The sequence below is a fragment of the Manis pentadactyla genome, chromosome 13, assembly GCF_030020395.1.
Source record: "Manis pentadactyla isolate mManPen7 chromosome 13, mManPen7.hap1, whole genome shotgun sequence".
In the NCBI taxonomy this organism is placed as follows: Eukaryota; Metazoa; Chordata; class Mammalia; order Pholidota; family Manidae; genus Manis; species Manis pentadactyla.
This window is the reverse complement of record NC_080031.1, coordinates 460824-485591: the sequence shown is the minus strand read 5'-3', so window position 1 is coordinate 485591 and position 24768 is coordinate 460824. Positions and strand designations below refer to the sequence as shown.

Here is a 24768-nt window from a genome sequence, read left to right as displayed (position 1 = left end):
AGACACAAGTTATGTTTACACTGTACTATAGTCTGTTAAGTGTGCAACAACATTATTTCTAAGCAAACAATGTGCATACCTTAATTTAAAAATATTTTACTGCTAAAAATTGTTAACCATCATCTGAGCTTTCAGTGAGTCATCATCCTTTTTTTGGGGAGGACCTTGTCCGGGTGGGTGCTGGTTCACCACGGTGATGGTCGCTGCGTGGCGGGGTGGCCGCGGCAAGTCCTTAAAATAAGACAACTGAGGTTTGCTGCATCGACTGACTCTCCCTTTCATGAATGATGTTTCTGCAGCATGTGATGCTGTTTAATAGCATTTTATCCACAGTAAAACTCCTTTCACAACTGGAGTCTGCACAAACCCTGCACTGCTTTATTAACTAAGTTTGTGTAAAATTCTCAATCTTTTGTCATCATTTCAACAGTCTTCGCCAGGAGTAGATGCCATCTCAAGAACCCCATTTCTTTGCTCACACGTAAGCAGCAACTCCTCATTGTTCCAAGTTTTATCATGGGATTGCAACCAATTCAGTCACATCTTCAGGCTCCACTTCTAATTCTAGCTCTCTTGCTGTTTCCACCACATCTGCGATGACTTCCTCCACTGACGTCTGGAACCCTTTGAAGTCATCCATGAGGGTTGGGATCACTTCCTTCCAAACTCCAGTTAATGTTCATATTTTGACCTCTTCTCAGAATCACAAATGTTCTAAGTAGCACCTAAACTGTGAATCCTTTCCAGGAGGTTTTCAATTTACTTTGTCCACATCCATCAGAGGAATCTATCTATGGCACCTATAGCCTTACAAAGTGTATTTGGAAGCTGAAATTACTCTTTGTCCCATGGGCAGCAGAGTGGCTGTTGTGTTAGCAGGCATGAAAGCGACACTGACCTCATTGTCCATCTGCATCGGAGCTCTTGGGTGACCAGGTGCCTTGTCAATGAGCAATAATATTTTGAAAAGAGCCTTTTTTTCTGAGCAGCAGATCTCAGCAGTGGGTTTAAAATACTCAGTAAACCATGTTGTAAACAGCTGTGCTGTCATCCAGGCTTTGTTGTTGCATTTAGGGAGCACAGTCACAGTTGATTGAGCATAATTCTTAAGGGGTCTGGCAGTTTCAGAATGGTCAGTGAGCACTTGAAGGCTTCAACTTGAAGTCACCAGCTGTGTCAGCCCCTAACAAGAGGGTCGGCCTTTGGAGCTTTGAAGCCAGGCACTGACCTCTCCTCTCTAGCTATGAAAGTCCCAGATGAGATTGTTTTGTGAAAATCTGTTGTTCAGTGTAGCCACCTTCATGAATGATCTCAGCCAGATTTGGGTAACTTGCAGCTTCTCCATCAGCACCTGCTGCTGCACCTGTACTTTTCTGTTACGGCAATGGTTCTTCCCTTAGACTTCAGAATCAATCTCTGCTAGCTTCAGACTTCTTCTGCAACTTCTTCCTCTCTCTAAGATGTACAGAATTGAAGAGAGTCAGGGCCTTGCTCTGGATGACGCTTTGGCTTAAGGGAATGTTATGGCTGGTTTGATCTTCTATCCAAACCACAAAAACTTTCTCTTTATCAGCAATTAGGCTGTTTCATCTTTTATCATTCATGTGTTCACTAGAGTAGCATTTTCCTTTGCATTCATAGCTTGTGTCTTGCCAATGGGTTTCAGCCCTGGGCAAGTTCAGTATGGATTCAATGTGACCAAAGAAAATGACAGTAAAACGCTTCTTTGGGGTGGAAGGGTTATACCCAACTTTATTTCCACGATGGCAGGTCAATCACTAAAATCCCATTCACTCAGAGAGAGTCTGCATGCAGCAAGCTGGTCTCCACCTATGGGCCTCTCTGCCCACACAGCCATCCTCTGGGCCTCTCTGCACAGCTGTCCCACACAGCCATCCTCCAGGCCTCTCTGCACAGTCATCCTGCACAGCCATCCTCTGGGCCTCTGTCCTCAGCACTGTCACCACTCCAGCCTCTGCTCTGCTCTCCTGCAGCCTTGTAGCCCTGCCACTGCATTGCACACACACCACTGGGTAGCTCTTTATATAGAGTCAGTAGCAACGTATTGCCCACATGTGTGTAGTGAGCTAGTCGACAAGGGCCAGGTGAGAGTCCTGGCCACACGACCTTTCATTTTATCCAAAGCTTGACTAACTGGCATAAGAGGCTTAGCTCTCAGCCTAGCTTAGGTTTCAACACACCTTCCTCACTAAACTTAATCATTTCTAGCTTTTGGTTTAGAGTGACTCTTTCACTTGAACAGTTAGAGGCCATTGTAGGGTTATTAACTGCCCTAATTTCAATATTGTTGTATCTCAGTGAATAGGGAGGCCCGAGGAGGAGAAAGATGGGGACAAACAGTTGGTCAGTGGAACAGTCAGAGCACATGTATTTATCATTTAAGTTGCTGTCTTTAATGGGGTGGTTTGTGGTGCTCCAAAACCATTACAGTAGTAACATCAAAGATCACTGGTCACAGACATCATAACAAATGTAATAACAATGAAAGTTTGAAATATTGTGAGAATTACTAAAATTGTGACAGAGACACAAAGTGAGGAAATGCTGTTGGAAAAATGGCACCAGTAAACCTACTCCATGCAGTGTTGTCACAGAACAATTTGTTAAAAAATGCAGTATCTGCAAAGTGCAAAAAAGCAAAGAGCAATGAAATGTGGTCTGCCTGTAACCAGGGTGGTGTGCGTCCCTGGGTGACTCCTCTGCCCCAGTCAGGGAACTTGGATACTTCTCGGTTCCAGGCTTTGAGGAAGTGGCTTTGGGGTTCAGAATGGCCAGTACCACCACCCAGACTGCCCATGGGTTCCATACCTCCTCTTTGACAGTGCCAAACTCAGGATCCAATGCTTTGAAGTGATACCGGTGACTCCCTTCCCGGTCAATAGCTGCTTTAAAATCTTTCAGTGTCACCTCCCCCAACCTGCACAAAAGGAGAGATTCCCAAAACAGACTGTTTATCAGTAAGCTGGAGTAGATGTCAGCTTTACACCTAGACCCGTGCCAAAGAGTCTCCAGGCAGAAATAGTACAGCCTTGCCAGGGCGACTCCTGAGAGCCCAGACAGTTCTAAAACAGCAGAGGTTAGGGGCCAGACATCATCAGGGAAGGAGAACGAAATTTAAAATAGATGTGTTGTTTCAGGAGCAGCCAGATCACTTTCCTCCGGAAATAAGACGAAGTCTCTGAAATCAAATTTGTTGAACTATCATAATGTCTAGGTTTTCTTGATTTCCTTTTTTTGAAACAATATTCTGTTTCTCTAGGCTGGAAGAATTAAATCAAATATCCCCATCTTCAGAAAGCTCCCCTCTAACCCAGCCCAAGTAAGCAGACTCTCTAGGAAAGGGAAATCCTATCACCTCTCTCCATATTAGGTTCCAGAGTTTTAAAATATTTTATTTCAAAGCCACTGGCCTTAGAAGGGAGTGTATTAGCCAAGTGTTGGAAAACTTTTAACATGAATTCTCGACAGGTTAGCTGTGATTACTGAACAGTAATAAAGATCAGTGAGTGTAGCCTTGGAACACCAGGCTGCAATCCTTGGCTGTTGGCAGGAGCTATTTTGAGCACTTAAAAAAATATTTTTCCTAACTTGGAACATATTTGCACACCAGGATTGGAAGCACGACTACTGTGTCTGTACCTAGCAGATCATGGACTTGTCCCTTGTAATGCTACCAGCTAGTGGTAAAGCTGGAACCAGAATCTGTTCTCATCACACCATACTGCTTCTGCAACAGTCTCTCAGCTGGTGAGGAGGCTGTAACTCCTGGTTCTCCCTCCCTCCTTGCTGAGAGACATACCAACCCCAGAACCTCACCTCTTTGGTATATTGACCATGAAGGGCGTAAGTGACCGGTCAGTGAAATAGAGCACTTTCGTGCAGGCGCTGCTGACAGCTGGAGAGCTCGGGGCGTGAGGCAGCTCTGCAATCGGAGAGACTTTGGTCAGAACACCCCATTTGCTCCCAGCCACCCCCCATTTCCAGTTATTCAAAATGCCCCAGGAGAATAGAGCTGCCTGAGGCCTCAGCACAGCTTTCACCCCCTTCTAAACACCATGTCCCTGGGGTACCCACGGACACACGAGGTGCCTTGGACATGGATGTCATCACAAGGGCCATCATTTCTCATCCCCTCCAGGAATTTCTAGCAGAGGAGCAGCAACAGTTCTAACACACATTGTTGCTAAGAGTCAAAAGTCAAAGCAGCCTGCAAGATTTCAGCTCCGGCAGAATGGACACATGGCAGGAGCTGCAGACATTGCCAACATTTAAACTTTGGAGGTCAGTGGTAGAGAATGCCATGCAATTCATGAAAAGGGAAATGAGTAGGAACGAGAATCACAGGAGTGAAGTAATCTTAGAAACTCGATTCCAAGGGGCCTCAGGCTCCCAGTCTAAAAGGTACAAGACCTACCTTATCCCTTAGCTACACAGGATCTATATGTACCAGTCCCATGATTTTTAACTCAGGTTTCTTGATCCACATCTTGTCTCTACCCTTTGTACAGGTACTCATGGAAAAATTTAATTAATGAGTACTTGTGATTTTGACTTTAAGAGAACAGGAGAAAAGACCAATCAGAAACTTTTATCATAAGGACCAAAAAGCAATAATTAAACTTTTATTAAAATTTCTCCTGCAATTCCACCTCCACATGTTTTTTCTAAACTCATTCTAGACATTGATCCCTATCAAACTGGCAGCTGCAGGAGTGGTTCTAGGAAGGGGCTTAAAATAAGGGAGAGTTAATGAGGATGCATTAATACAGGGGAGAAAGACAAGGGGACATTCTCTCTTCACACAGCAATCTCAATCTGTCAGGTTTCTTAAAGAATGTCAAGTAACGAAACTTATGTACCATGGTGCTCCTTCACTCTTGCACCCATAACACCTGGCACACAGAGCTATTTAATAAAACATTCACTCTTATCATTAAATTTTAAGATTCATTCATTCACTCCAGTCATTCGACAAGCATTTATTGAGCACCTACTATGTGCTAGATTTTGAGAATACAAAATCAATCCTATTTGGTTTCTGACCTCAAAGAGGTTGCAGTCTGATTTGAGTGACAGATATGATCACAATTACAATACACAGATTTGTACAGACTGCACAGGAATACTGAAGATGGTGCAGTTAATACCATCTGGAAGAGGTCTGAAAAGCCCCACTGCCGGAGATTTCTTGAGCAAAGCATCTTTAAAAAATCAAAGAATTTGGAAAGGGCACTCCAAGAGGGAAGGACAGAACTGAAGGCATGAAAAGGAAGCTGAGAGTCAGTAGGGCTGGAGCGTAAGGAACACATCACTGGGGAGCTGTGGAAGATGCGGGTGATGAAGCAGGCAGGAGCCAGACCACGAAGGGCTGCCAGGCCGAGAGATCCGTGGGCATCGGCCTTAAGCTCGGGGATACGCTGAAAATGGGCGATGCGACCAGACTAGCCTTGAGCAAGGTCGGTCTAGCTGTAAAGTGTAGATGGGGGAAACTGGAAGACAGTGATCCTATTAAGAGGCGATTAGAACAGCAGGAAAGACGAGGAAGGGCAAGATGCATCCCTACAGCTAGAAAAGGAGATGGATTTGAGATCTTTAGAAGGTAAAAGTCTTCTCGGTGCTTGGTATATAGTTGAACATTAGGGAAAAAAGGGAAGGGTCATGGGGTATGTGGTGGGGACTTGATAATGGGGAGAATCTAGTAACCACAATGTTGCTCATGTAATTGTATATTAATGGTACCAAAAGAAAAAAAAAGGACAAAAATATATAAAATATTTACTTTTTTTTTTTTTTTTAAAGGGAAGGGTCAAAAGAACAGATTGATGGTCTGAGAAAATAGATACATGGTGGTACCATTGCCTTATGACATCAGTTTAAGATGTTTATTGGGTGTCTATTATGTATCAAGTACTAGAGATGCAAAAATAAATTAGATACAACCCCATCCTTAAGGAGTTCATCATCTAGTGGCATGAAATAGCAAAGAGTTATGACATAATGAAAAATATGAAAATAATACTGCCATGGACTGAACTGTGTGCTCAGTATCCATATGCTGAAGCCCTAAACCCCATGTGACTACTGCAGACTGGACTTCTGAGGAGGGATTAAAATTAAGTGAGGTTGTAAATACGAGCGGAGCCCTGATCCCACAGAACTGGTGCCCTTTACAATAGAAACACACCAGATCTCTTCCTCACATGAGGACACTGAGAACACGGCTGTCTGCAGGACAGGAAGACGGCCCTCGCCAGAACCTGCCCACACTGGCATCCTGATCTCAGACATCAGCCTCCAGAACTGTGAGAAATAAACTGTCATTGAAGTAATTCAGCCCATGGTATTTTGTTACAGCAGCCCAATATGACTAATATAAATGTATGCACATTTTGGGTGAATTTCAAGGAAAATGTAATCATGATATCAAACACCACACAGAGGTCTAGGAAAGATAGGTTGGTCACTAGGTCATCGATGAGAATAATTTCAGGGGACTAGTGAAGAAAAAGACTTGAGTTGGATCACACAGACTTCTTGAGTGAAAAAGAACAAGAATGAGGGCGAACTAGTCTTACCCAACATTAAATCATGATAAAGTGGTAATGGGTACTTCAGTGTGGCATTACTGTAAGAATCATGTACAAAGTTCAGGGAAGAAGTGACCCAGAAACACATCCTTGCCTTTATGTGTGTATGTAGTTAATACATGACTTTAAAAGGCATAAAAAATCAGTATTAGCTTTTAAATGTAGGTTTATGATCCATTTGGAATGAATAGCCTTTGCGCTGTTGTCAAAAATCCACTGACCACACACACCTGAGTGTGTTCCGAACACTCTGTTCTGCCCACTGCTCTGTCTACCCATCTGCCTACACTCTCTGTTTGGATTACTCTGACCTCACAGTTCGTTTTGAAATGTGTGGTCCTCCAATGACTGTTCTCATCTTTCTCAGGTTTTTTTTGGAGGAGCTATTCTAATCCCTTCTTCCACATAAATTTTAGAATCAGCTTGTTTATATCTGCAAAAAGTCTGGTAGAATTTTTACTGAGATTGCACTGAAGCTGTAGGTCACCTGGGAAGAATGGGCCACCTAACAATGCTGAGTGCTCCAGCCTATCCATGTGCTAGAGTTCTCGTTTATTCACATCTTTGGGTACTTCATCAATGTTTGAAGTTCCCAGCATAGAAACATCACACTTATTTTGTAAGGTTTATACCTAAGCATTTAATGGGGTTTTTTGATCTTACTATAAATGGTACTTAAAAGTTTTTTTCTATTTACAAATATTCATTGTTAGTGTATATCAGAAGTATAACTGACTTTTTGTATAAGGACATTGTGTCCTGTGCCCTTGCTAGACTCATTTATTAGTTATAGCAGCTTTCTTACAGTTCTTTGGCATTTGCTACATAGACAATGGAGTCCTCTACAAATACAGGCTGTTTTACATCTTCCTTTCCAACCTCTATGCCTTTTCTTTCTTTTTCCTGCATCTATGCTCATTAGAGATAGTGGTTTTGGAATCAGGGTAAAATAAAATGTGTTAGAAAGTATTCCTTCCTCTTCTGTTGTCTGGAAGAGTTTGTGTAGAATTGGCATTTTTTCTTCCTGAAGTGAACTCATCTGGTCCTGGACTTTTCATTGAAGGATGTAGCATTTTAGACTACAACTTCTTAAATAACTATAAATGTATTTGGTCTATTTCCTCTTGAGTAAGTTTCGGTAGCTTGTGTCTTTCAAGGAATTTATCCATTTCACCAAAGCCATCAAATTTATGGCATAAAGTTGTTCCTTAATTATGCTTTTAATGTAAGGTTTATAGTGATGTCCCCTGTTTCCTTTCTAATATTAGTAATTTGTGTCTTCTCCCATTTTTACTTGGACAGTCTGGCTACAGGTGTATCAATTTCATTAAACTCTGAGAACCAGGGTTTTGACTGATTCTAGTTTTCTGTTTTAACTGTCATTGACGTCATCCTTATCAGTTCCTCCCCTGCCTTTGGCTTTCATTTGCCCTTACTCTTCATGTTTCTTCAGGTGGGAGCTTAGATCACTTAGGAGAGTACTGATTTCAGACCCTCCCTCTGTTCTACTATGTACTTAATGCTGTGAATTTCCTTCTAAGCACTGCTTCTGTTGCAACCCATGAATTTTGATGTTTTAATTTTCTTATTCAATTCAAAATATTTTGTAATTTCCTTTATGAATTCCTCCTTGACCCACAGGTTAAAAGTGTTTGTTCAATTCCAAATCTTTGAGGATTTTCCAGATATTTTCCTGTTAACTAGTCTTTAATTCTGTAATGGTCAGGGAACACTGCTTTTCAGTTCTCTTCAATCTTGAGTTTTGCTTTATGATCAAAATATGGGCTATCTCAGCAAATGTTCCCAGCGGACTTGAAAACATGTACTCTTCTGTCACTGGGTGGAACGTTCTCTGAAAGTCAATCAGAAGGGGTGGTTCATAGTGTTGTCCAGGTCTTTGATATCCTTATTTGGTGTTCTCTGCACTACTAGTATCGACCACTGCAAAGGGTTTAAAGTCTCCAGCTGCACCTGCACACTTATCCATTTCTTCTTCATTCGTCTTCATGTATTTTGAAGCTGTTAGTAGGTGCACACACATTCAGGATTACATCACCTTGGTGAAATGGTCTCTTTATTATATTATGTCTCTGTGCCTGTAAATATTCCCTGAAGTCTATTTTATTTAATACTAACATAACCGCAGCTTTGTTTTAATTAGTGTTTCCATGTTGTATCTTTTTCCATCCTTTTGCTTTTAATCTATTTGTATTATTGTAAAGTGGGTTTCTTATAGATAGCATATAGTTGAATCTTGCTTTTTGTACAATTTGACAATCTCTAATCTTTTCATTAATATGCTTAGATCATTTATTTTTAATGTACTTATTTTATGTTTTGATTAAAATCTACCACCTTCAGCTATTACAACAAAATGGTAATAGCCTCCAGGGCAGGGTTCTCAAATTCTGGTCCTTGCACCACCCGCTCTGCTAGGAACTTGAGTTCAGTATCTCTCACTTTTTGAGGCAACCGCACTGGGTATCATCACCCACATTTACCATGAGGAAAGTTTCCTGTTGCTTTGTTCTTTCATCCTCTTTTTATCTGCCTGTGGATTGAGTGTGTATAAATTTGTATTGTCCTCAAAGTGTAGTGTGTTTTAGAGTCTCAACCTGGATACATCATTTCAACATGTAAGTATTTTTAATGAAATATTTTACCTTTTTTTTAGTATTGGATTGAGTATTTTACCACTCTTTTTTATCTTCAATATTTTTATTTAATTTTTTTAAACTAGTGATTGCTCTGAGATTTAATGTACATCTTTTATTAGTCAGTCAGCATTCAAATAATATAGTACCACTTTATCTATAGTAGAAGAACTTTACAACAACAGAGTCCAGATTCTTCCATCCTAATCTTTCTACAGATATTCCAAAACTTACAATGGAATTAACAGCCCAGGAAACCCACAGTAAGTTGAAAATATCATAAATCAAAGATGCACTTAACACACCTCACCCACCAAACATCACAGCTGAGCCAAGCCCACCTTAAATGTGCTCAGGATGCTTGCATTAGCCCACCGCTGGGCAAAGTCACCTAGCACAAAACCTGTTTTATAATAGTCTTGAATATCTCGTGTAACTTACCAATACTGTACTGAAAGTGAGAAATAGAAGGGCCATAAGGGGACAGGATGATATCAGTTGTTTCCCCTCATGGCTGACTGGAGCTGAGGCTCACTGTCCCGCCTGCCTCACGAGAGAAGACCACCCCATGTCAATAGCCTGGGAAAAGGTCATGATTCAAAGTACGCTTTCTACTGAATGCATATGGCTTTTGCACCATCGAAGTTGAAAAACAAGTCAGAGACCATCTGTACTATTATTATCATACATATTTACATTTTATTTTCACACATGACATAAACCCTTAAGCCCATGGATACTGTTTTTGTGTTAAAGAGTCTGTAATCTTTTAGAGCATTTAAGAGTAAGAGAGGAAAAAGGTCTTGTATGTTTATTTTCATTTTAACCATTTTTTTTTTTGCAGATTCCAGTTTCTTTCTGATCTCATACTTCTGGCATGAAGAAATTCCTTTAACATTTCCTGCAGTACAAGTCCACTTATAATGAATTCTCTCAGTCTTTGTCAAAAACATGTTCTCTAACTGTAGAATTGTAGGTTTAAGATGTTCTTTCTTCTGGCACTTTAAGGATGTCCCCCCCACTATCTTATGACTTGCAAAGTTTCTGATGAGAAGTCAGTAATTCTCATCTTTGTTCTGTATGTGATGTATTTTTCCCCTCTCTCTGGTTACCTTCAAGATTTTATCTTTTGTTTTCAGCAATCTGAACATTTCATTTATTATTCATACTTCTTAGAGTTCTTGGAACTTCTTGGATTTGCAGTTTGATGTCTTTAAATATTTTGGAAAATTATTGGCCTCTCTCTTCAAATATTTCTTCTGCCTTGTTCCATCTTCTCCTTCAGAGTCTAATTACACATAATTTAGTCCATCTGATGGTGCTCCACAGCTACTGGATGCTCTGCGTTTTGGGTTTGTTTCTTCTTCTCTTCCTCTCTTTTTCTCTTTGTGTTGCAGTTTGGGTAATTTCTACTGGCCTGTGTTCAAGTTTGCTGATTCTTTCCTCAGCTGTGTTGAGTCTACTGATGGGCCTTGAAGGCACTTTTCTTCTTTATTACCTTTATTTTTATTTCTAGCGTTCCATTTGATTCCTCATAATTTTCATCTGTTTGCTTAAATTTTTCATCTGTATGTGCATTAGATCAACATTTTTACTACAACAATTAACACTAACTGTAGATATCTTAAATCCCTTTTCTGATGGTTTCAACACCCTTGTCATATGTAAGTCTACTCTTGAGTAGGCGCCGATTGCCTCTTGACAATGGCTTGTATTTTTCTTGTGTTTTGGATGTCTCATAATTTGTCATTGAATGTTAGACAGTAGAGAGTGAGGCAAAACACACTTAAGCTAGGAACGGAGCACACTGCTTGTTCTGCCAGGCCGTTCTCGGGACAGCGGCGTCAGTCTAGGCAGGAGTTGAGCTGGGACTGGGATTTTTTGTGAAGGGGACTTTCAGTGCACCACCACCTTCACATTCCTCTAGCTTCAGGTCTAGGTGTCTGCTGGTTTGCTGGGGGGCTTTCCTCCATGTTCCTGCTCCACCCGTGTGCCATGGAGTCAGTCTCTCTGCACTTGTGCCTTCCCACAGTGCCAACCACTTTGCTTCTATCACACAGCACCCGCTCACTTGGGGGTGGGGATGTGGGGCTCCTCTACTGTCATGATCCAACCTCAGTCTTGATCCTACTCTTCCCCCAGTGGCAAGCAACCTCTCTGAGCCCAAGTCATTCCTGCTTCTGTCCCAAAGGTAGAGTTCTTCTTTCCCTTTTCCTGCTCCCACTAGCTGAAACAGGAGGGGTGGGTGGGAGGGGCAACAGGATCCGCTGCCCCGCTGCTGTGGCAGCTGCTTGCCTTCTCTGGGCCTCCACCAGACAGATGGTCTCTCCAGGCTGTGTCCCCACCAGCAGTCCTTTTCATAAGTGCCCAGTGGCTGTCCAGGGAAAGGAGTCCACAAGTGGGGGCATGCTCCTTTTGCATCTGTGGCCCCCAGGGTTTCTATATGACCTACTCAGCCTCCAGTGACTCATTAAAACCTTAGCTGAATTCTTACCTGTTTGTATGGCAGCCCCATCTTCCCTCCATGCTCTGACAAAATGAGCCAGCGCTCACATCCTACCACCACAAATCTCCTGAAAGAGTTACATCTCTGAACCCACCTCCTTACCATTTACTCTTAAGGGAAAACAACAATAATTATTCCAAATTTTAAAAGTAATACAGTAGATTAGTGGAATAGACTTGAGAGTTCAGATAAAACCCATACAATTGTGGTCATTCCACAAGCAAATAGTCTCTTTAACAAATGGTGCTGGGACAATTGGTTGTCCACATACAAAAGAACAGAATTGGACCCCTACCTTACACCATGTATAAAAGTTAATTCAAAATAGATCATTAACCTAAATATAAAAGGTAAAGCTATAAAACATAAGAAAATGCAAGGAAAAATATTCATGACCTTGGATTCTGAAACACCAAAAGCATGAGCAACAGCGAAAAGGAAAACTTCATCAAAATGCAAAACTTGCTGGCATCAAAGGACACTACTGATAAAGTGGAAAGATAACCTGAATAGGAGAATTATTTGAAAATCATGTATCTGGTAAAGGCCTGGGATGCAGAATATATTAAAAATAACTTACAACTTAACTACAAAAGACAAAATATGCAATAACAAATGGGAAAAGGACTTGAATAGACATTTTGCCAAAGAAGATAAACATCCAATAAACACATGAAAAGATGCTTAAAATCACTGGTCATTAGGAAAATGCAAATCAAAACTACACTGAGATACCACTTCATGTCCACTAAGTGGTTCCAAAGAGATGGAAGGTAGCAAGTGTTGGTGAGGATGTGGAGGAATTGGGACCCTCATACGTCATTGCTGGGGATATAGAATGGTATGGCTGCTGCGGAAAACAATTTGGTGGCTCCTCAAAAAAGTAAACATAGATATACTGTATGACCCAGCAATTCCACTGTTGGGTATATACCCTGAAGAATTAAAAACAGTTCAAAAAAACCTTGTATACACATGCTCCCAGCAGCATTATTCACAACAGCTAAAAGGTGGAAACAACCCAAATGCCCATCAGCTAATGAAAAGCTAAGCAAATTCCAATTTATGCATACAAGAGAATATTATTCAGCCCTAAAAAGGAATGAAGTACTGACACAAGCTATAATATGGATGAACCCTGAAAACATGTTAAGTGAAAGATACCAAACACGAAAGGGTACAAATTGGATGAATCCTTTTATGTGAAATGTCCTGAATAGGTAAATCCAAAAAGACAGAAAGTAGAGACTAGACAGATGCCAAGATTATGAAGGGAGTGCTTAATGAGTACAAAATTTCCTTCTGGGATAAGCAAAACATTCTGGACCTAGGTAGTGGTGACAGGTACACAACACTGAACATACTGAATGTCAGTGAATGTGCTTTTCAGTTAAATGGTGAGTTTGGGGTTATATGAATTTTACCTCCATTCAAAAAAAAAGTGAGTTTAAAAAATTTAGTGTCATTCTAACTTCTGCCTAGGATATAGAAGCCTAGAAGGAGCCTGCTCCTACCCTAACAGCAAGAAAAAATTGGATAATCTAAAAAATTATACATTTCTCTCAATTCTATTCTGCATTACTTTTTAAATCTGGAATAATTATTGCTATTTTCTCTTAAGACTGAATGGCAAGAAAGAAAGTGGGTTCAGAGAGATTCCTCTTTCAGAGATTTGGCTGTGATGAAAAGGAGAAAGAAAGGGCATAGGGCAGAAATGAAAGGAAGGTATTTTGAGACTATTAAATTCGCCTTGCATCTTTCATATGCCACATACTATACCCGATTATTTGCATACAATTCACTTAATGGCTATAATCCTTCAAAATTATCTTCATTTCATCAACAAAGAAACTAAAATTCAGTGATATTAATTAATACTCTTGCCCATGGTCACACGTCCTGCTGAGTCAAAACTACACCCCAGATCTGTTTAATTCCATATTGTGTATTTTTCTCACTCTACTGCTGTTTCATGTCCAGTTTTGGACATGAGTTTGAAGTGCCTTTGGACTTACTGAGAGATATATCCAGTTGGCATTCAAAAATATAGCCCTGAAGCTCAGAAAATGCTGGAGTTAGAGATGAAAGTTTAACAATAATTAGCACACAAGAGTAGATGAAACCATGGGAGTGCAGCAGATTGGCTAAAGGGACTATGAAAAGACCTCGGTCTAGAGCTCCAGTGGAATCCCAGGGGTCGCCAACAGTCAAGGGTTAGACAGGACGAAGGAGACTGTATCTAGTTCATCAGCCTGCAAGCCCAACGAAGCCAAGAACCAAATCCATCGTGTTCACCTCTGTATTGTCAGTGTCTGACGTGGGTGCTACACAATGGATGCTCAGTAAGTAAGTGTTGTACGAATAACTGGTTGGCATTGAAGTTGAAGGAGATGAATGGTTCCAGAAGGAGACTATTCAAGAACCGTAACTGCTTTTGAAAAGTGAGTGAAATGTAACACTTGAAAAATAACCAGTTTGATTAGGTAACAAAAAAATCAACAGTGACCCAACAGAAAGAACACTAAGGGGAGTAACTGAGTAAAAGTACAACAAGTGGCTTGAGGAGTGAGTGGTCAGTAAGGGTAAGAAAAGAGCAAGTGTACACTGTTCTTTCAAGAAGTCTGATGCAGGGGAACAAGAGAAATAAGTCAGCAGCTAGAGGGATAGCAAGTTATACAAGTTATTGTATTTTCAGATGAGAGGTTTATTTGCATAGGTATTAGCTTAACACCCTACTTTGCAAGCAGCTGTGAATTTATTTATAGTGTTTTGAATAAGTACTTCATGTACACAAAAGAATTCTTCCAGGGAAGGAGGAATTTATTAGACTTTTGAAAACGAACTTCTGAATATTTAGACCTATCCACATAGGCAGTTTATACTGACCTAAAGAAAGTGCTGAAGAGAATAACAGTAAAATAAAAAGCCTTTCAAGAAAACAGAAATGACTATTTCAAAACAATGCTAGAAAAAGAAACTGAAACTAATTTTGGTACTAACATAATTCATTTTGTTTCCAGTGTGGACATTTCATTCAAGAGGGAAGGGTATCTGGAGGCTTGAGAATGCTATTTTATTTCCTCTACAAAAGATATTTTACCTTTTGTATTTGTGCAGGTATTTTAAGTGTTTTACTTCAGGTTTTGTTTATTAATGCAGTTTTTAAAATTGCATGCGTAACATAAAAACTGGTTGTGGTCAGCTATTTACTATTTAGTTTTTTGTAAATTATTATTTAGACACTTTTAGATGCCCAAGTGAACCATAAAAGATTAAGAAAATGTGAATGTTATTAAACCAAGAAGGAAGATACAAAGTAAAACAGAAATTACCAGGCAGGGTAGATTTCCAACATATTGGAACAAACGGGGAAAAAGTGTAACGAGTGGGCATAGAGCAGGTTAAAACATACTTCCTGGCCACTCATGGTCACTAACGGTCACAAATATTTTGCGGGACTTCAAATAAATAAACTGAGCACTCAAAGTTTTAAGGAAAGTCCCCAAAGAAATTAGACTTCTTGCATTTAGGAAGAACTGGAAATTTTCTGTGCTAGTCGGGACTACTGGATGATTGTTAGTGTATGATAATTTATGTGTGTTTTTGTTGCTTCATATTTTGCTTTTTGTTAGGTGTAAGTGTTTTGAGCTTGTATATTTTCCAAAAAGATTTTAGGCTTTCTGAGTCGGCACATTGCTAAATGATTCTTGGGATGATGGTGGTGATCATGGTGGTATGCGTCTTCTGAGTCTTAGAAATAATTCAATTCTAGTATTGCTACAGAAACATTAGAAGAGCAAGTACAAGAAAAATTCTAACCCCCAAATATTAGCACTATAAAAACTACTAAATTTCTTCTCTAGTGTGCTAGGAGTCCCTCCGGAGCAATAATGAGTACTTACTTGAATTAGGGGGCCAGGACTCCCGGTATTCACGACCTGCTTGAGTTCTGGGTGACTTGCCTCGACCCTGGGAAGCCACACAAAAATAGCAAGACTTAAAGTCAATGAGAGAATTTAACCGGGCAACTGGAGTGTACCTAAAATATATACCTTTATATATATATAATATACTTCTCCTACAGTATATAAAATTGGACATGTTTATCCTAACAACAATAATGCTCATTTATAGAAAGCTTTCTAGTTTCTAATGCATTTTCCCTTGTATGTCCTCATCCAAGGCTGAGTTCATTTGGGGGAAGGGGAGTAAGCAGTAAAGGGAGACCCTGTGGGGATCAGGAACCGCAAGTCCTTAGACACTGATGTGGCAGCCAGAGTCACTGCCGGCTCTGCCCTGGACCGCCATCCAGCATGAAGCCTGCTCACTCGGAGTCCTGGCACCAAAACTGATGACCCCAGGCTGGCCTGGCCTAGGAAGAGGGCCCCAGAAAGAGGATCACCCTTCTTTCTTGTTTCTTCTGGGTCTCCATGATGTGCAGGCGCTCCAGAAGGCTGGAGATGCCCTGCTCCAGGCTGTCGATGGTGTGGTGCTGAGGATCATGGCCACTGAAGCTGTTGCGCAGGCTGCGGAGGGCGTCCCGAACCAGCTGCAGGTCGCTGGTCTGCAGGCAAAAATGAGGTGGGACTGCTGGCATGTGCCATGTTACTAACCACATCCCAACTGCTGCGCTTCAGAAGATAGAGGGCAGAGGTTTCCAGGGTAGACCTTTTGGGAAGGAGGCAGTATAAACTGGGAAATTTTCTTCCATCCACAGAACCAGGCCTACTGCAGTTTGCCCACTAATAATCTTAATTTTGGGTAGCAAGTGCTTCACATATTTACACACCCAACATATGCATGAATTGGGGACCTGGGATGTAGAAGGCCTCATCCCTGCTGATGGCTAGGGTACTCTTCTGGGTTTAGTTGGAAGTGGCAGGTCTGTACAGGCACCCCTTGAAGATACTGCAGGTTCACTACCAGACACCACAATAAAGTGAATATCATGACAAGGAGTCATGAATTTTTGGCTTCCCAGCACACATAAAGGTTATGTTTACACCACACAGTAGTCTATTAAGTGTGCAGTAGCAGTAGGCCTAAACAACAATGTACACACCTTAATTTAAAAATGTTAGCCATCACCTGAGCTTTTAGTGAGCCATAATCACTGACCACAGACCACCATAACAAATATAATAATGAAAAATAGTTAAATATTGCAAGAATTACCCAAATATGACACAAAGACACGAAGTGAGCAGCCAGTGCTGGGAAGATGGTGCTGCAGACCCGCCCAGAGCAGGACTGCCCACCAGCCCTGATCGTGAAGAACACAGTGACCAGTGTCCATGAAGTGCAGAGAAGCAGAGCCCAGGGACGTGGGGTCTGCCCACCCACAGACCCTCAGCACCTACCCCTCTGCAGGTGGCCGGAGCAGCCCCTCTTCCCGCCGCTGGAAGGAAACCATTGCTTTGAGGGCTGTGGCTGCTGTAGCCGGGTGCCTAAGGAAGCAGGAAGGAGCGGTGCTCGTTACGGGGGAGAACCCCAGACAGGACACCCTGCTCTTTACAGCTGTGGCTTCCCACCACGGCATCATCACGCCTTTGTGTACTGTCTCTATTAGAATGCTGGCCTCGTGAGCACAGAGGTGTTTTCCCTTTTGGTCACAGCTGTAAGCGTGGACCTGACACATGGTAGGCGCCGATGAGTGCACAATAAACGAGATGGAAACTTCAGCCTGAAGGCCCCCAACCAGGCCCCCACATGGCCACTGGAGGGCCCGAGAATGCTGCTCCAGCATGTCTGGATTCAGGAATAAAAATGTAACAACCATGACTGATATCTTTTGAGCCTGACATTGTGCCAGGTAATCCACCAGGTCCTTGTTTACTTGTTTACATGGATGACCTTATGTATAATGTAATCTGCATAAAGATTACTGAGAGCCACTGTTATTTCCTTTTCCAGACAAGCCTTACTCCTAAGGCTCAGACACTAAGCAAATAAAAGTTACAGAATGGTAAAAAAAAAAAGTGTGTAAAGCTGGAATCTGAAACCTGATTTTCTTGTCCCGGAACCAAACAGCCTCTCAAAAAACCGACCTGTGGCCTTGGTTCAGCCCTGAGTCAAGAACAGAACCTCCCTCTGCCTCTGTGAATGCAAAAGGGCTACCTGGAGCCGTAGGTTACCTCGTCCGCCTCCCTTCTCATACAGCGGGCCAGAAGGACATCTCTGTGCTCCAGCTCCCGCTCCAGGTCCACCTGCAAATCAGAGACGACATCAGGAAAGAATTTCTTCAGGCCGGAAGGGCAGGACCATTGGCGGCTGAGTATGTTCCCACCTGCTGGTAACTGGCCTCAGAGAGTTTCCGGAGCGCTTCGTCCAGCTTGGCCTGGTGCTGCTGAAGGAGGCGGTCCTTCTGTCCCAGCTGTTTCTGTGACAGACACAGAGCTTTCAGATGGGTAGTTAAGACTATGAAACAGCTCACCCTTGGCGATGCCATTTCCACCCGAGGGAAGCAGGGCCTTGGCTGGGGACAGCCTTTCCTCAAGCTCTGCGGGAGACGTCACACACCGCAGTAGCACTGCACAGTGCCAGGGAGTCTGGGAAGGGAAGGAGAAGGGGAGCTACTGCTTGTAGGAAGACCGCTGCGTGCCATCCCTCCAGCTAAAGAGAAAGAGAAAGGCTGAAGCTTGCAGACGTCCTCCCGGCTGTGGCGCCTCCTCTTCAGGTCAGTGAGTCAAGGGAACACAGAGGAAACAAGGGTGAGAACGGAGTGCCTAAGTGCTCTCTGAACAACCGCAACAAGGCATTCAGAAAAGGCCCGACAAAAATCATTTCCAAGCTGACACACATCCTTACCTTATACTCTCCCAAAAGCCGGTTCCACTCCTCTAGCTTCCTCTGCAGATCCACCTGGAAGGGGAAGCAAGCATTAACTGGCATGGAGATACTGTCTGCAGCCTCCACAGGAAAGCAGCTGCTTAGCAACCAGAGGTGACGCTGGCAGCTGCGGTTCTCAGCACAGAGAGGCCTGGTCACGGTAAACACACATGGCTGCTCTCCATGGCTTCAGCAAGATCAGACCACAGAATCACAATTCAGCTTCTGCCTTTGTGTCCTCAGAGTTGAAAGGCTCGGGTGAGTGTGGTGTGGGCTCTCACCTAGGAAGAAAGGTGCGTCTAATGGGAAATAAAAATAACTACAGACACTGAGAGCAGGCGTCCCAAAAATAAAGTGAGATTAGGACGGCAGGCCTAGCAGGGCTTCATGCAGTATCCTGTTTTGCTACTGGAGCTCAGCGAGGTCAGAATTCACTCAGGTAACTCACATTCTGGTTTTGCAACTCATCTTTGTCCATATTTGCCCTCAGTAGTTCTTGTTTGAGCTGAAGAACAGACGTGTCCTGCTGAGTCAACCTCTGCTGCAAGGCATCCTGGGGAAAAAGCACTTGTTACCATGATCCCGATTAATTAACAGCGTTATTCCTGAAGATGTTAGACCCTCACTGCATATCCAGCATTAGTTACGGCAAACTGGGAGACCAAGAGAGTCTAAGGCCTCTGCCGCAGGAGACGAGCAGGGATGTCTTTGTCCCCTTCTGGGACACTTGCATCTAAACGAAACCCTATCCATTGTCCTACTAAGCTGACTGAAACCTGGTTCCTGTCTACCTATAACTCACCCCTGCCCTCTACTGCATTCTTGACAGCATGTCCTGGGGGTGAGCGAGTGACCTTTGGGGTAAGTCCACCACTTCCACAGCAGTGACCTTGGACTGCCCTGTCCTTACTCCAACTCTACATCTCTTGACTGTACCTGGGGTACATACATGCTCCATCTAGATGAGTGCTTCTTCCTTATCCTCTGCCAAGGCCTCATTTCCTAAAGTGTCTGGCCCTATCGCTGCCTGCCACCCTGTTCATATAGAATCCACAGAACCATTCCCACCCCACCTTCCAACACCTGGTCTGGACCAGGATTGGGATTATATTCCCATGCTCAGAACTGTTCTGAGACTGATGGTTCCTCTTCCCAGTGTCCTAGGGTCTCACCAACTTTAGGCTATCCTTCCCCCGGCTTGGACCTCTTGGTTCCTACCATGCCTAAGAAAAGTAGGCTGCATGTACTCACTTACAAAGGCCGGCTATCAACACACTCCTCCCATCCCAGTGACCCCCAGTGGAGCTGATGGGCCAGAGCTGCATTCCTGCACATTTGCCTGACTTTCCTCTTTACAGACTGTAAAGAGATGGCGTGGCTTGGGATGCTGTTGGCCATGACCACACATGGCAGAGGTTTTCTAAGACACCCTGGCATCAGTAGCTTGAGGACCATCTCCCAGAGTGTGCTTCCTGGGACATCAATAAGCGTCATGTGGGAGAAAATGTGCTTCTGTGGTTAATGATCCTGAATATTTTGGGCCAGTCTCCTGATGACAGACCTTTGCAGGCCCTTTACTTGCTATTGTTCACTGTGACTCTCCAAGCCTGTAGGGCATTTCTCAAACTCATTTGTTTTCTCAGGTGTCAAAGGACTAAGGCTACAGAGTATAAAGTCTGGGCAACGCTGCTGAGTCACACTCCGACCCGTGAATGGGAGCGCAGGGAAGCGGGGAAAGCAGCAGCTCAGGAACATTCTTTTCCACTTCAAGTTATTTATTCAGCAGATAGTCACCCACTTATATGAAATAGCACATATTCATGATTAATAGTTAGATCACTGGTTGTATTAGCAAAAGATTGGAAATGACCTAAAAGACCACGAAAAGGAACTGAGTAAATAAATTATCGTATATGCATACACTGGAATACTACACAGCCAAAAAAAGGGTCTAGGACGGTCTTTACAGAAATAAAATGATTTCCAAGGTACACTTCTAAGCGGAAAAAAAAAACATGTCAAGCTGTTATCTATAGTATACTTTTATTTGGGAAAAATTATATACATGCATTTTTGTTGACAGCTGGTATGTTACTTCCAGGAAAGAATTAGGTGACTGGGAAGACAGACCAGAGGTTTTTCAAGGATTATCCTTTTGTACCTTCTAAACTTTAAACCATCTGAATGTTAACTGTTTAAAAACCAAGCAAGTTATAATTTTTAGGGCATTCTTCCTTAGAACTGGAGAAAACTGTAAAAACTGTTTGTTTTCACACACAAAAACAAGCAAGGTGGCACAGGGGGAAATGACAGCACTGAGTCACTACCAGACACATGCCTCAGAGATGAGGCGCTTTCTGCCCCGTCTGTCTTCCCACCACAGAGCCCTCGTTACCAGCAGCCTGTTAAAGGCCGGCGGGTGTATCTAAGACCAGGGGACCCGCCCGTGGTCTGACTACCCACTCCTGCCACTAGACCTTGCAGAGACTATCTGGAGTTAAATGGCTTCCCTTTTACCTTCATCCCCTGTAAGTTCCTGGCCTCTTGTTTCCATTTCAGCAGCTCCTTCTGCAAACCAAATAGTTAGGTCAGATGGCAGCATCTGGGATGCTTCAGAAGCATTACCTCATTCTGTCAGTAAAAACACAAAACTCAGAAACCATTCCATGAAACACTAACCCTCTCACTGAGCAGGAAGTAGGTTCAGTAAACGTGAAGGTAACCCACAGAAACAGGAATTCTAGGAAGTATTCATTTAAAAAGACTATACTGGACTATAGTTAATAATACTATGCTGTATATTTGACAGCTGCCAAGAGAGTAAATCTTAAAAGTTCTCATCAGGAGAAAAAAATTTGTCACTACACAGGGTAATGGATGTTAACTTAGACACACAGTATATACACTGACTCAGTATGTTGTACACCTGAAACTAATACAATGTTTTATGTCAATTATTTTGTAAAAGACCATACTGATACTGGATCCATCTTTAAATTTTAGTTAAAAAAGAAAAACTATGGAACATTCCAAATGTACTGGAAGGTAGAACCTACAATGACATATATACCCTTTGCCACAGTTAGGACATACCTCTGTCTCTCAGTTGAAGACATGATACAGATTCAGCTGACATGCCAAGTCTGCGTCCCTGCCCCTCTCCTCATCACTGCTCTGAAGTTTGTGTGTAACATTCCCATAAGCTTTTTCAAAGGGTAAAATGCACGTCCTGACCTACCTTTAGGTCCTGATTCTCCTCCATACTCTGATCCAGACGACTTTGGATTATAACCTGAATATAAGGCAAAAAGAGATGGCTGTGTACCTCTGCTGTGAAATGCAGAGGTCATTCATCAAATATGTACTGAGCCCCTGCCGTGGACAGAAAGAACAGGAACAGTCCCCGCCCTCGAGTGGACGCACATGCACAGGGGGTGCAAGTATGAATGTGGATAAACTGAGAGGGAGGATGTGTGTGCTAAGCACAGGGGTTGGGCAAGAGGACAGGGAAGTGGCTGGATCGTGAAGGCCAGTGAGGGCAACAGAATCAATGAAAAGGTCTAGGCAACGGGATTACAAAATGAAGTGTGCCTTAAAAGTAAATTATTCTTGCCATTTTATAGAAAAAGAATTAAGAGGACAGGAAAGGAATCAGGAAAACCAGTTAGAAGACCGCTAGAATACTGGATGAAGGCCTGAATTAAAGTAACAGCCATGAGAGTAAAGAATATTGGATATTTAAAGATACTTAAAAAATGAACTGATGGAGGGGCGGAAGATGGCGGCGTGAGTAGAGCAGCGGAAATCTCCTCCCAAAACAACATATATCTATGAAAATATAACAAAGACAACCCTTCCTAGAATAAAGACCACAGGACACAGGACAATATCCAGACCACATCCGCACCTGAGAGAACCCAGCGCCTCGCGAAGGGGGTAAGATACAAGCCCCGGCCCCGCGGGAGCCGAGCGCCCCTCCCCCCAGCTCCCGGCGGGAGAGGAGCGGGCAGAGCGGGAGGGAGACGGAGCCCAGGGCTGCCGAGCACCCAGCCCCCGCCATCCGGGCCAGAGTGCAGGGCGCTCGATACTGGGAAAACAGGGCAGCAAGAACAGTGAGCGGGCACCAGAGGCCGGGTGTCGGAGGACATAAGAAAAGAGCGCGACCATTTTTTTTTTTTGCTTTTTTGCTGTTTTGTTTTGGCGAGCGCTTTTTGGAAGTCTTAAAGGGATAGGGACCCCAATACTAGGGAAACAGGGCAGCAAGACCGGTGAGCAGAGGCCTGAGGCTGGCGCCGGAGAATAAAGACAAACGAGCGACCACCTTTTTTTTTTTTAATTAAAAACTTTTTTTTTTTTAATTTAAAAAAAAATTTTTTTTTTTTAATTTAAAATTTTTTCTTTTTTTTTTTTTTTTTTTTTGGTGGGCGTTGTTTTGTTTTGGCGGGTGCTTTTTGGAAGTCTTAAAGGGGCAGGGCGGGTCACCTAATCCAGAGGTAGGGAATCCGGGATCTCTGGGCACCCTAACCCCTGGGCTGCAGGGAGCAGGGAGGCCCCTTACGGAGATAAATAGCCTCCCAGCAGCTCCTGCTCCAACGCGACTCCACCATTTTGGAGCAGCTGCCCGAGCCAGGCCACGCCCACAGCAACAGCGGAGATTAACTCCATAGCAGCCGGGCAGGAAGCAGAAGCCCTGTCTGCGCGCAGCTGCGCAGCACAAGCCACTAGAGGCCGCTGTTCTCCCAGGAGGGGAGGGCCACAAACCAACAAGAAAGGAAGTCCTTCCAGCCGTCACTCGTCCCAGTTCTGCAGACTATTCCTATCACCATGAAAAGGCAAAGCTACAGGCAGACAAAGATCACAGAGACAACACCAGAGAAGGAGACAGACCTAACCAGTCTCCCTGAAAAAGAATTCAAAATAAGAATCATAAACATGCTGACAGAGATGCAGAGAAATACGCAAGAGAAATGGGATGAAGTCCGGAAGGAGATCACAGATGCCAGAAAGGAGATCGCAGAAATGAAACAAACTCTGGAAGGGTTTATAAGCAGAATGGATAGGATGCAAGACGCCATTGATGGGATTGAAACCAGAGAACAGGAACGCATAGAAGCTGACATAGAGAGAGACAAAAGGATCTCCAGGAATGAAACAATATTAAGAGAACTGTGTGACCAATCCAAAAGGAACAATATCCGTATTATAGGGGTCCCAGAAGAAGAAGAGAGAGGAAAAGAGATGGAAAGTATCTTAGAAGAAATAATTGCTGAAAACTTCCCCACACTGGGGGAGGAAGTAATCGAACAGACCACGGAAATACACAGAACCCCCAACAGAAAGGATCCAAGAAGGACAACACCAAGACACATAATAATTAAAATGGCAAAGATCAAGGACAAGGAAAGAGTGTTAAAGGCAGCTAGAGAGAAAAAGGTCACCTATAAAGGGAAACCCATCAGGCTAACGTCAGATTTCTCAACAGAAACCCTACAGGCCAGAAGAGAATGGCATGATATATTTAATACAATGAAACAGAAGGGCCTTGAACCAAGGATACTGTATCCAGCACGACTATCATTCAAATATGATGGTGGGATTAAACAATTCCCAGACAAACAAAAGCTGAGGGAATTTGCTTTCCACAAACCACCTCTACAGAACATCTTACAGGGACTGCTCTAGATGGCAGCACTCCTAGAAAGAGCACAGCACAAAACACCCAACATATGAAGAATTGAGGAGGAGGAACAAGAAGGGAGAGAAGAAAAGAATCTCCAGACAGTGTATATAACAGCTCAATAAGCGAGCTAAGTTAGGCAGTAAGATACTAAAGAGGCTAACCTTGAACCTTTGGTAACCACGAATTTAAAGCCTGCAATGGCAATAAGTACATATCTTTCAATAGTCACCCTAAATGTTAATGGGTTGAATGCACCAATCAAAAGACACAGAGTAACAGAATGGATAAAAAAGCAAGACCCCATCTATATGCTGCTTACAAGAAACTCACCTCAAACCCAAAGACATGTACAGACTAAAAGTCAAGGGATGGAAAAACATATTTCAAGCAAACAACAGTGAGAAGAAAGCAGGGGTTGCAGTACTAATATCAGACAAAATAGATTTCAAAACAAAGAAAGTAACAAGAGATAAAGAAGGACACTACATAATG

At 42.8% G+C, this 24768-nt stretch overlaps 1 protein-coding gene across 11 annotated transcripts in view; it reads right to left on the bottom strand.

Moving 5' to 3' along the window:
- The window catches only part of DIXDC1 (DIX domain containing 1), a 68537-nt gene that overhangs the window by 4331 nt on the left and 39438 nt on the right, over positions 1-24768 (bottom strand). For 8 of the 11 annotated variants that reach the window (XM_036919722.2, XM_057490748.1, XM_057490749.1 and 5 more), the window contains 11 exons: positions 21835-21888; positions 21114-21164; positions 19045-19149; positions 18576-18629; positions 18055-18147; positions 17903-17974; positions 17129-17215; positions 16171-16332; positions 15671-15737; positions 3838-3943; positions 2830-2938 (listed from right to left, as the gene is read on the bottom strand). In XM_036919722.2, the coding sequence (XP_036775617.2) occupies positions 2830-2938; positions 3838-3943; positions 15671-15737; positions 16171-16332; positions 17129-17215; positions 17903-17974; positions 18055-18147; positions 18576-18629; positions 19045-19149; positions 21114-21164; positions 21835-21888 (960 nt within the window). Of the gene's footprint in view, positions 1-2829; positions 2939-3837; positions 3944-3967; positions 4573-10629; positions 10829-15670; positions 15738-16170; positions 16333-17128; positions 17216-17902; positions 17975-18054; positions 18148-18575; positions 18630-19044; positions 19150-21113; positions 21165-21834; positions 21889-24768 lie in introns of those variants that run through there. The other 3 variants (XM_057490747.1, XM_036919725.2, XM_036919723.2) reach the window with 3 other exon arrangements.